Source organism: Podarcis pityusensis (assembly GCF_964106645.2).
Source record: "Podarcis pityusensis genome assembly, chromosome: 1".
NCBI lineage: Eukaryota > Metazoa > Chordata > Lepidosauria > Squamata > Lacertidae > Podarcis > Podarcis pityusensis.
The window spans coordinates 118,432,476-118,445,155 of NC_138028.1; the positions used below are offsets into that span (position 1 = coordinate 118,432,476).

The window sequence follows — 12,680 nt, forward strand, 5'->3', positions numbered from 1 at the left end:
GAACTCTATGATTTGGGTCATCTCTTTCACTTCCTCTTTCATGTTTCTCAGGATGAGAGGTGAGAGGCTGTGGAGCACATTATTGGGGGAAAAATTCACTTTTTGTTTTAAGGATTGAACTTGGACTATTCAAAAGGTTGTCATTTGGGAGCGATCTTTCTTCCCCTCCTTCTGTTTCCTTCTTTTTCTGTTGAGGTCCTTCAGTAGTGTTAGTGAACGCAGTCCAAAATGCCAATTTAAGACTCAGAGAGAACTGGTTTATATGGTTCATAAAGAAAGCAATTTTTAATATATTTTTTTATTTTGCTTTGTACGGTTTGGGATGAATGTGTAATTGGAAGGGGCAGAAACTGGCACGGTCTTAGTCTCTCCATCTTCATTTCCTTTGGCAGTTCTAAACACTGGCTGAGCCAGAAGAAGAAGAATAAAAAATATATGAAAAGCGTAAAGAAAACCTTGCCTTTCAGAACAGCTATTCGTAAGTATGCCTCTTTAAAAAAAAACATACAAATCAAAAAGAAACCAGCTATCCTGTTTAAAGTGGGGGGAGGGTTACTAGTGTTTAAAAATCAATTATCAAAGCTGTGATAGTGTTATGTGTCCAAAGGGCTTTCTCCTGCCAAACCACCATTCTTTGTGTGTGGAACAAATGCTCTTCCCACTCTCTCTCTTGCAATAAAAATAATTTTAAAAACGATTGCATGGAATATCCATGTGATTCGTAAAATCACTTTTGTATGTTTTAAAGTAGGTTTTACAGTCCTCCGGTATGGAGGCTGACCTTAAGTTTGCTGGGGAGAGTATTGTTTACTAATGTGTATAAATTACTATTGTTGACTGTTTTGAATATTTTTAGTACGTACCTTCTGCTGTGTATATTGTAATTTTGTGTTGTGAACCATACTGAGACCTTCAAGCATAGAGTGGTATACAAATTTAATTTAATTTAATAATAATAATAATAATTTTTCTTGATTTTACTGTTTTATCTTTTGTAAACCACTTTGAACGTTGTTGTTTTTTTATCAAACAGGCAGTGTATGCATTTTATTAAATAAATAATTTAAGCTACTGGGAATCCGTCGACTAAGGCCACAATCCAAGACAAACTTAAGCATGCTTAAACTGACTTCAATGGACTTCAGTGCAAGCCACTCCTTATTGTGCTTAAGGTACAGATAAGGAATTATTTCTGTGAATTATTTATTTCCTTGCTGGGCGACTTGCTTAGCCTTGGAAATACCAGGTGCTTTCATTATCGTACGTTCAGAATTATTTCTACAATTTTAAAGATATGAAGCTTCACTTTTTTTTAAATGGAAGCAGGAATTCTTAGGAATCAACCAGAAACTTGGGTCTCCAGCCGTTTGTGGACTACAACTCCCACCATCCGTAGCTAGCAGGAACAGTGGTGGCGATGATGGGATTTGTAGTCCAAAAGCAGCTGGAGACCCATGTTTGGGAAATACTGAACTAGAGCCAGTAGATCAGATTGAAGAGTCAGGCAGGAAAGTTACAGTTTACATTATATAATATGATCTCTTCTGTAAGACCATATTCTAGGCATCATAGTTTCCCAGTCACCTGGCCAATACATAGCACTGGTACCTGAAATCAAACACAGTACTGGATTGGTGTCACCTAAACAGGGAAGACCTAGGAGTTAGGATGGTCTCAAAATACTGGTCCTATTCAACTGCTACTTGTGCCATGGGATAAAACTGGTCCAGGCCTTTAGTTCATGAGCTCCACTCGCTATCCCTCTCCTCACACAAAAAGAAAATAATAACTATACTAGGAGACCTTTTATTTGTATGTGATATAGAGGCAGGTTCTCTTAGCTGCCATTAATTTCTTTTTGGGGGAGAAATGCAGAACAAGGGTACGTTTGTGTGCAGTAAATTCAAGGTCTCTTTCCGATATCATCCTAAGTAGAATTGCAACAGCCCTTAAGTAACGCAACCAAATAGTTGCATTGGAGGGGAAAGTGAAATGTACCTTCTCTCGATAAACATGAATGCTTCTGCAAACGGCACTCCAAAAGCCATATAAACCTTGTGGGATAAGGGAGATGCCAAGTCTCACAAAAAAAGCATATCTGGTTGGCTACCTTTTGCCCTTAACACAATTGCTGTGCCTGACCAGTTTTGTGGCAAGAACAGGAGAGCTCCTTGCAAACACTGACTTGACCTTAAATAGTCAACACTGGGTCTTGAGTATTTTTATGGTTTAGTCGAAATAGTTGATCACCACACTCCCCCCCCCCCCCCAAACTGCCAGGCAGCTTCCAAGGCCTATTAGGCTTCTACTCTTTCCCGTCCAGGAATGAGTACCCTAATTTGACATCTTAAGCCACTCGCTGCTTTTTAACTTGTTCATTAATTATCTCAAGTTAGGAGCAAGCAGCGAGGAGGTGACTCGATTGATGATACCTAATTATTTAAGGTGGTAAAAACAAAAAGGGATAGCAAAGAGTTCCAAAGGGCTTTCTCCAAATTGGGGGAATCTAAACACGTGTGAAGTGGTGGTTACAAAATCTCAACTTTACATACAAGCTGAGTGGGTCTAAGCTGACCATAGGTTTGTTGAGGATAAAGGTAAAGGTACCCCTGCCCGTACGGGCCAGTCGTGTCCGACTCTAGAGTTGTGCGCCCATCTCACTTCAGAGGCCAGGGGCCAGTGCTGTCCGGAGACACTTCCAGGTCACGTGGCCAGCGTGACGAAGCTGCTCTGGCGAGCCAGCACCAGCGCAGCACACGGAAACGCCGTTTACCTTCCCGCTACAAAGCGGTACCTATTTATCTACTTGCACTTAAGGGTGCTTTCGAACTGCTAGGTGGGCAGGAGCTGGGACCGAAAGATGGGAGCTCACCCCGCCGCAGGGATTCGAACCGCCGACCATGCGATCGGCAAGCCCTAGGCACTGAGGTTTTACCCACAGCGCCACCCGCGTCCCTTGTTGAGGATAGCTCAATGAAAATGTAAACGAAGTGTGCAGCTGCTGGGGGCAGGGGGATAACTCCATGTTGAGATTGTTGGGAAAGGAATAAAAAATAAAAACTACCAATATCATAAGCTGCAGCCACACTTAGAATACTGTATACACTTCAGAAAAAGGGTAGTGTAGAGGTGGAAAAGGAAAACCAAAATGGCCAAGGGGCTGGAGCAACTCCTCTATTCAGAAAAGTTACAGCATTGGGGCTTTTTTGTTTGTTTGTTTGTTTGTTTGTTTAGAAAAAAATATAAGGGGGTATCTTACTGCAGATAACCAGCTTTATCAGTTCTCCTGGTGAATGTAACTTCCGATGCCAGCCTTGGTTTGGTTTGGTTTAGTTTCTATGTGCTTCTCTCATGAAGATCTATTTTGTTACATGGGATTATATGGATAGAATTCGATCAAAATGCTTAAAAAAAATAAAAATAAAAAGGTAAGGCTGAACTATAGTAGAGGAGTATAAAAGCAGGCGTAGTATAGAGAAAGAGTGGGGAGGCATTTCTTCCTGTCATAGTAATATAACTAGGGGTCATCCACTGCAGTCGGTGGAAAAATCACAACACACGAAGGTATTGCTTCACACACCACAAAGTTGGTTCCGCTTTTCAGTTTCCGTTGTGTTCTCTAACCGGCCAGCATTAAAGAAGCATGTTTGTCTGCATGTGGTAAAAGTCTGAATGTTTGATAACTGGGAGGAAGGCATCTAAACATGTTTGCTCCACCCAGCACACCAAGGCTGTGAGAGACTTTGAGGACATCCTTGCCTACAGAATGTGGGACTAACATCTAGCTGCTTCGGCAGCCAGGAGATTCAGTTGTGGAATGGCATTTGTTGAAAGGGGATTTATAGACACTTCTAGTGACTATTATATCCAGTGCTATTTGCCTAGAAAAAGAGGTGCTGGAACTCACCACGAACACCTCCCTCGTTCTATTAGAATAGCAATGGCGCCCACCTGAGGTACCAGAACGAGATATTCCAGTGAGTTCTGGATGGGGGGGGGGAGCCCTGATTGTATCACTGTTTTATTTTGTATCAAGAACTTTGATTAGTAGGCAGGGTATAAATACAGGCCACGACCATTTTGCACGGGGGTTCAGTTCCCAGCCCCCATCCCTGTTCCCCACCACCACCTATTTTTCTCTCTTCCAGGTCCAAAAGGATCCACGTGTTGGCGATCGCACATCATTTGGATGTGCCTGAAATGGCCACTGGCTGTACTCTTAAATAAAAATGAATAAACTAACTGTGGGAAATGCTATCACAGGATGGCTCCTAACTTGGGGGGCTTTAAAGGGGGGGGTATTGGACAAATTTACGGAGGATAAAGCTATCAGTGAGTACCAGTCAGTGGTACCTCGGGTAACAAACACTTCGGGTTACAGACTCCGCTAACCCAGAAATAGTACCTCGGGTTAAGAACTTTACCTCAGGATGAGAACAGAGGAAGGCCCCATTAGCTAAAGTCGTACCTCAGGTTAAGAACAAACCTCCAGAACGAATTAAGTTTGTAACCAGAGGTACCACGGTATATTATCTCCAGAATCAGTGGCACCAATGGCCCTGAATATAAGTCGCTGAAGAATACAAATCAGAGAATTATGCTTCACTCATAAACCTGTTTGTGGGCTTCTCAAGAGTGGGCCACTGTATGAATCTGATCTATCAGGGATCTCTGGTTTGATCCAGCAGGGATTTTCTTATTCTTATTCTTATATTATGGGACAACAGTTCCTGTGATCAGCCTGTCCGTGCGTTTATGTAAGCGAACCAAGTGGGAGCCTTTTCTGTTTCTCTGCAGTGCCCAGCTAAGATAAACAGGTGCTCAATGTTTCCTTATAAATGTTTATACTTGCCCTCTTAAAAAGGAAACTTTCTTCATGCACATCTTAAATGGCAGGGCGAGTAAGCAGAGAGGAACTTTATGATAGTCTGCAGCTGCACTGCACTAGGATTCGATTTATATTTATTTATTTTCTGTCCATATTGCTCGATGCACAAATATTTTGGTTTTGGGTCCCGTTCCCCCCCCCCCCAGTAAAAAAAGCCACCTTCTAAATGAAAGGGAGGGAAGGTAATTGGAACATAAGACTGCATTGCGAAGTGTAGCTACTGTCAAGCACTGTATTTTTTAAAAGGGGGGAAAGAGTGAAATTGCCTTGGAGAGCATCTAGGACAGGGGTCAGCAAACTTTTTCAGCAGGGGGCCAGTCCACTGTACCTCAGACCTTGTGGGGGGCCGGACTATATTGGGGGGGGATGAACGAATTCCTATGCCCCACAAATAACCCAGATATGTATTTTAAATAAAAGCACACATTCTACTCATGTAAAAACACCAGGCAGGCCCCACAAATTGTCTTCTATCTAACAATGCTAAACTTTTTTATATACAGAAAGGTTGGGTTTTTGTTTTTGTTTTGTTTTTGTTTTTAAAGATGGAGCATAATCCAAAAACATGATTCTTCATCTGCATTCTAAAGGGATAAGATCTTATATTAAATGTTAAAAAAAATAAAATGATACAGAGTGGCTGGGGAAACAAGCCAAATGGGTGGGGTATAAATAATAGAAATATGTTGTTATTATTATTATTATTATTATTATTATTCTTTTATGTCACTTTTAATGGCAAAAGTCTGCTCAAGGTGGTTTTCAAGGTAAAAATACAGTACAGTTAAAATAAGCAATGCAAATAATAAACAGGGTACAGTATAATTAATAAACTGCACCACATTGTTGTATGTACAGGAAAAGACTAAGCCAATGGTTGCTCCTTGTATTTAAGTGTGCAAGTTAAGAAGCGGAAACAAAATCCACTGACCAATGCTGCTAAGCTTCACTTCTGTCTCTCCTTATCACCACCCACTTCACACCATGAAGGAATGTTGTGCTTCCCCACGCCTGACTTAAATTTGCGTTTGAATTGTATCCTGAGAATGCAGCCTATTTAGGTCAAGGAAAATGTTCTAAATGTAAAGCAAAACTGGAACAAAAATGTTTATACTGCTGACTTGACAGGGCAGAGACAACCCCATTACAGTGGTACCTCAGGTTAAGTACTTAATTCGTTCCGGAGGTCCGTACTTAACCTGAAACTGTTCTTAACCTGAAGCACCACTTTAGCTAATGGGGCCTCCTGCTGCTGCCGCGCCACTGGAGCATGATTTCTGTTCTCATCCTGAAGCAAAGTTCTTAACCTGAAGCACTATTTCTGGGTTAGCAGAGGCTGTAACCTGAAGCGTATGTAACCTGAGGTACCACTGTATTTTCAATGGAAGGTACTCCCAGGTGAGAGTAACACAGGATTTGCAGCCGTATTTGGCCAAAGAACGCAACCACAGGAGGAAAGAACATGTACAACACGCTAATAAAACAACTTGTCACATCACTTCTTCCTTTATCACACCAGCCGTTCCAAAGGATGGCACATCATGGTAAAGAGCTCCTTATAAACAGAGCCTGCTCCAAATTTTGCAAAGCTTGCCTGTTTGCTATGCCCTCATGGCAACACGCAAATGGGTCTTTTCTGTGGTGCTCCCTGTTTGTGGAATGCTCTCCTCAGGGAGGCTCACCTGGCGTCTTCATTACCTATCTTTAGGTGCCAGGCAAAAACCTTCTTCTTCTCCCTGGCCTTTGGCTAGTTAAACTATCTTTGGCTGATTCTGTTTCTTACTATATTTTGTTTCTTACTATCTTACTTTTTTAACAAAAACCTGTAAACCACCCTGCGATTCTTGGATGAAGGGTGGTATAGAATTATTATTAATTTGAACACCTCTTAAGCTATTGTAACAAAATTGCTCAGATCAAGGAGCAGGTTTTCGTCTATATTAGCACGTAATTGGACACTGTTTTGAATCAAGATGGTTGTCCTTCAGGGCACAGGGATGACAAAGGTCAGAGTCCCCTGAAAGGATAGTCCAGAGACCAAGTTGAAGTCACAATCCAAGGTCGAAGGGGACACAGGGGTCAATGAGAGACGCAGAGTGCAGTCAACAGAGCATGGTCATAAACACAGGGAAGTCAGGTTTTCAGAAAGGCAGTGCCAAAGGTATAAAAAAAACAAGAAAAAACAACAACCTGGAATATGAAAGTTGTATTCCAACAACTTTCCAAGAGACTGAAGGCTTTTTCCCTAGAACCTGCTAAACCCCATCCTAGGTACAGCTCCTACCTGAGGAAGCAGCTCCTGAACGGCTGCTATTGCTTGCAATGGTTTCCGTAACTGATTTATAGTTTTAGCTGTATTTTATCTTTCGTGTTTTTGTATAACCTGCTTTATACTTTGGGGAAACTATTCTATGATTCTTTGGCAATAAAAGGGTGGCCTGACAGTTTTGTTAATATAATCACAATGTTTAATTCTGTGAAAGCAAAGTTTCATTATCCGTTTGTTTAATTCTGTAAATTGTTATCTTGCTATCGGTATAGACTAGCATATGAATACATAAAACACAGTTGTTTGCGGAGGAAGGAATGCATTTATATAAGCAGGTCAGAAGAATATGTGCAAGAAACATTCCGGTTCTTAAAGGAAACAGTGAAACACCTCTGGGGCTTTGAATCATTTGCTAAGATAATATTGAAGTTTATATTGTACCAATATTGAAGTCCAATACTGTACCAATCCCAGAGTCCCATCCCTGTTTTCACCACCTACAATAGGTCCTCACAGGCAACTCTGCAGATGCAATACAGTAAATATGGTGCACAGTTACAAATGACAACACCTCCTCCAAAATACAAAACAGGTTCATATTTTGAACAATATTGTGTAGATACTAAATGTGCAGGAGAGACTACGGTGTTAAGCGGTACATAAATTGTTGAAATGAAATTAAATAAAGGAAGGAAGAAATGAAGATAGCAAATACTATACTTGTTGCTGCATTGCAGGCACAACCCATGAGCACCCAAGGCTACAATCATGTCTGATATCACAAACCCAAATCTCTTAATAATAAACACGTGGAAATAAAAAACAAGCAGTACTATTGAATTATATTCTATACTTTTTTTAAGGTAACTTAATTGGTTGCTTCACCATTTTTACAGGTTCCGTTTGCAGGATTAAATTTAACCTACAGGGTATTTACACAAGCGACTAACCAGTATAGTATAAAGGAACTGATATGTTGGGTTTGGATGTGGGAAAATCTCAGTTCCACTCTGCTCTTGACCACAGAGATTATTAGATAGCCTAACCCAATGATTTTTAACTAGAACCATACAGTCTCCTCAGGGGGCATTCAGGACTTTAGGAAACAAATGGGGCACTTTCAAGATTTTAGACAGTCCCTTCTTCCAATGGCTTCCGACAGCCAGGGGAGGAGAGTTGTTGTACACTACTCCCTTGAGGACACACTGGCTCAGGGCTGGCCTAGATGTTCTACTAACTGAAGCAAAAGACAAAATTAAACACAAATTATATTCCACAAACAGAAGCCAACTGGACAGGTGGTGAGATCTTAGTTCAACATGGACAAGAATACATTGTCCCAGTGGCGGAGCAAGCCAAACGGGCACCTGGGGCAGGACTGCTGAGGGGGAGGCGGCGGGCGGACTGTTTGGGGCAGCGGGGAGCCTGCGTGCACCCAAGCCACCGTGTCTCTCCCAGGTCCCGCAGTGAGTGCCACCCGCCAATTTGTCACCCCCCTCAGTGGTGACACCTGGGGCAGACCGCCCCCACCGCACCCCCCTTCCTCCGCCCCTGCGTTGTCCACAACAACACCTGAGGGCAGCAGGTCATCTCAGGGTAAGGTAAGTGGAGCAGGCAGAAGAAAAACAGGTCCTCAAAGAAAGAGCCAATAACGCTCAAATAAAAATTCCCACTTCTTGGAGAACGTGTTTTTCCCTTTGCTGCACAGGCTTCCAAAACTCACCAGCTCATATTATTACATCTTTTCCTACCACAGCCAATTCTCCATTCTGCCACCTATAAGAACAATTCAGTAACCACTTGCCTAACCTGAGGTAGCCTCAGGGATGTTGGCCTGAGCTCCCTGAGGGAGAGGTGGGGAACAAATGCGAAAAATAATATGCATCAAGCACTTAACTGAACCCATTACGAGAGCTGTGCTTTCTTAGTGCAAGGAAGTGTGGATACTTAGTGTGGATACTTGTGCTATCAAGAAGTAATGTGAACATCTGCTATAAATTAAGTACAAGACCCAGAAACACATTTATTACAAGATTCCATAGTAACCCAAAAGGCGAATCCTGCTTCTCGCCCTCTCCCTCAGATCTCTAGAGTTGTTAAATTTGCATGCAAATATGTTATAGGTGCAAATGTGCTAAATAAATGTGATTAATGTTAGTAGCTGAAGAAGTCAAATCCCCATGACTAGAATAGGTATTTTATTTACTGGTTCAAACAGCAGCAAACAAAGGATTTTAATTACATATCTCCGAGACTGAAACTGCTCGGTATTCCCAATTGTCTGCCAAAAATATATTTATGGAAATGAACTGTTGAGGCATCTCAGTGATCTTAATTTTTTTTTAAAAAAAAGAACATATCTGATAATGCATGCAGTTACTTTTTCTTAAAACAATTTTTATAGCAACCATATGCTACAGCCAATAAAAAAGGAACCAGATCATATAAGGAGGCTGCATACATATCATACATTTAAACCATGTGGCTTCCCCCAGAGAATCCTGGGAACTGTAGCTTATCTCTCACAGAGCTACAATTCCCAACTACAGTTCCTTGGATTATTTGGGGAAAGCGGCGCTGTGGTCTAAACCACAGAGCCTAGGGCTTGCCGATCAGAAGGTCAGTGGTTCGAATCCCTGTAATGGGGTGAGCTCCCATTGCTCAGTCCCTGCTCCTGCCAACCTAGCAGTTCGAAAGCACGTCAAAGTGCAAGTAGATAGATAGGTACCGCTCTGGCGGGAAGGTTTCCGTTCGCCGCTCTGGTTCGCCAGAAGCGGCATAGTCATGCTGGCCACATGACCCAGAAGCTGTCTGCGGACAAACACCGGCTCCCTTGGCCTAAAGAGCGAGATGAGCACGCAACCCCAGAGCCGTCCACGACTGGACCTAACGGTCAGGGGTACCTTTACCTTTTATGTGCATTAAATGAATTGGGAAAATGAGGGGTTTCTGAATGGCTGTCCTGGTCATAGGTACTCTGAAGATCACACTGATTACATTTAAAATTATTTTAAAAGCAAACATGCATGGGGCACTTCAGAGTAGACATAAGCAGAACTGTGCTGTTAACCTATTTTGACAACAAACAGAACATCAGATTGGCAGGTCATTTGTTCCTGACTAATAAAAACAATCAACATTAAAAAAAACCTTTCTTCAATACAGACTAGGCAACATAGATGTCTAATGGAATTTCTTTTAAACACATTTCATATTTCAAACACTGATTCGATAAACATTTCTGTCAATCAAGACCGCGACTGTGCTGGCTTTTAATGGCTGAAGCTAGGCAGATCTGAATAATTCAAATTTCTATATTATGAATTAATGTATCTGATTTGAAGGTTATTGTGAACATGACTTTATATATATATAGAGAGAGAGAGAGAGAGATTACATGTGTGATCATGTTTACTGTTTTTAATATATTTCTTCTTTCTAATGCTGTTGTGAAAAACACAGACTATCAATGAGGCTGGCCTCAGGACAGAAATATATAATTTTATTTGGATTACTGTTTAATAGCAGATATGCAGCACAGGCCATTGCCTGTTTAGTCAAAGTAAACCACAGTATTATTTGTACGTCGCCCATCTGACTGGGTTTCCCTAGCCACTCTGGGCAGCTCCCAACAGAATATTAAAAACATGATAAACATTAAAAACTTCCCTAAACAGGGCTGCCTTCAGATGTCTTCTAAAAGTCAAATAGTTTATTTCCTTGACATCTGATGGGAGGGCGTTCCACAGGGTGGGCGCCACTACCGAGAAGGCCCTCTGCCTGGTTCCCTATAGCTTCACTTCTCGCAGAGAGGGAACCGCCAGACAGTCCTCGGAGCTGGACCTCAGAGTCCAGGCTGAACAATGGAGGTGGAGATGCTCCTTCAGGTATACTGGGCCAAGGCTGTTTAGGGCTCTAAAGGTCAGCACCAACACTTTGAATTGTGCTTGGAAACATTCTGAGAGTCAATGCAGATCATTTAAGACCATTATTATTATTATTATTATTATTATTATTATTATTATTTATTATTATTATTACCCTGCCCATCTAGCTGGGATGGTGCATCCACTCTACGCTGCTTCCAACAGATTAAACCTTCCTTAGAAAGCATACATAGGGTTGTGGCTTTCACCTGTTCGTAAAAACTCACATCAGATGTGCTCTTATGGTTTTCATACTCATAAACTACTCAGCATGCAGACCAAAGACTACAAAGCAAACGCTTGATTGTATGCATCCTTATTTAGGAGCGAGTGTTACAGGTCTCAGTAGGACTTACTTCTTAGTGAATCTGCACAGGAATGAGCTCCAAGTATTGTCAACATATCCGTACAAATGAAACGTTACCAACGTCATTGTGATACCTTGCTACCTGTGTATAAACCATGTGGCTTTGAGGAGTTGTGCTGCCTTATAATGGAGGGCCATGTTCATACTGAGAATGCCTACTGGTATGACAACATGTTTCCGTAAATACAGATCGGATTGAAATATGATGTTGCACATCTAGGCTGCAATCCTGCCCTGAACTGTGAGCACGCAGTTCCCAGGAAAAACAGCATGACATGCACTTATAACATTTGGGTACAAAAACCATTGGGCTGGCAATATTTTTAGCAAGGGAGAGACCACCTATTTGGCTCTTGTTATATGCCTGTTTCGAAATGAGGAAATCGACTTGATTTTGATTCTACTGCATCCAGTGACGTTCTCATTTCTTTAAGTTTTAAGTATATTGTCACTATGCAAAAAGTTTGCTAAATTGAAGCTATTCCGTCAAAAGGAAGCGATAGGAAACAGCCTACTGATTTGTTTGAAAGTAGGGAAGCTTGCCAGTATTAAATGCTTGCACACAGGGGTTTTTTAATTAAAAAAAGATGGAATAAAAGCTTCTGCCAATGTAACTTAAATCGCAGCAATTTTTCTGATAAGAACTGGATACATTGCATGCTTACCTCTTTCTCTATTTTAAGCAACTTCTTCACAGCCACCTCCTTGTCCTGGGATACCCATCGGGCTCGATACACACTCCCGAAACTCCCTCCGCCGCAGTTTTCAAAGAACTGCAAGTCATCAAATTTAATTTGCACAAATGAAGCACCGAGAGACAACATCTCATAATGACAAAATAACCACGGCAAAACCTGCAAGAAAAAAAAGGGAGGGGGACAAAAAAAAAACTCCAGTTATGCTTTCGTTGCCATGGTTCACCTATTCTGAACTTTCCCTTTAATACGATAATGCAAACAAGATACGAATGGTATAAAAAGCGGTGGCACTCACACTGTATATTCCGTCCAGACCCTTGAAGCTATTATCTGTGGATAAATGGCTAAAAAATCCACCGCATTCTCTGCTATTTTCAGATGCTGGGACCACAGGAAAAGGCTCTGCGTATGTGTGTTCAGTTCCCTTATAGTGACGTACACTGTCAAAAGGAAAGCTCACTTGCAACTGTTAGCTTGCCTAGGAGTTCTGGAATCTGGGGTATGCCATGTATCCATGTCGTGATCACTTCTC

At 41.6% G+C, this 12,680-nt stretch overlaps 1 protein-coding gene across 2 annotated transcripts in view; it reads right to left on the reverse strand.

Annotated features, from left to right (window-relative positions):
• Positions 1–12,602, reverse strand: part of MAP3K20 (mitogen-activated protein kinase kinase kinase 20) — a 68,219-nt gene extending 55,617 nt beyond the window's left edge. For both annotated transcript variants that reach the window (XM_080971591.1, XM_080971590.1), the window contains exons 1-2: positions 12,444–12,602; positions 12,116–12,304 (exon numbers count right to left, since the gene is read on the reverse strand). In XM_080971591.1, the coding sequence (XP_080827717.1) occupies positions 12,116–12,274 (159 nt within the window). In that variant the 5' untranslated portion in view covers positions 12,275–12,304; positions 12,444–12,602. The remainder of the gene's footprint in view (positions 1–12,115; positions 12,305–12,443) is intronic.
• Positions 12,603–12,680: the final 78 nt, after the last annotated feature.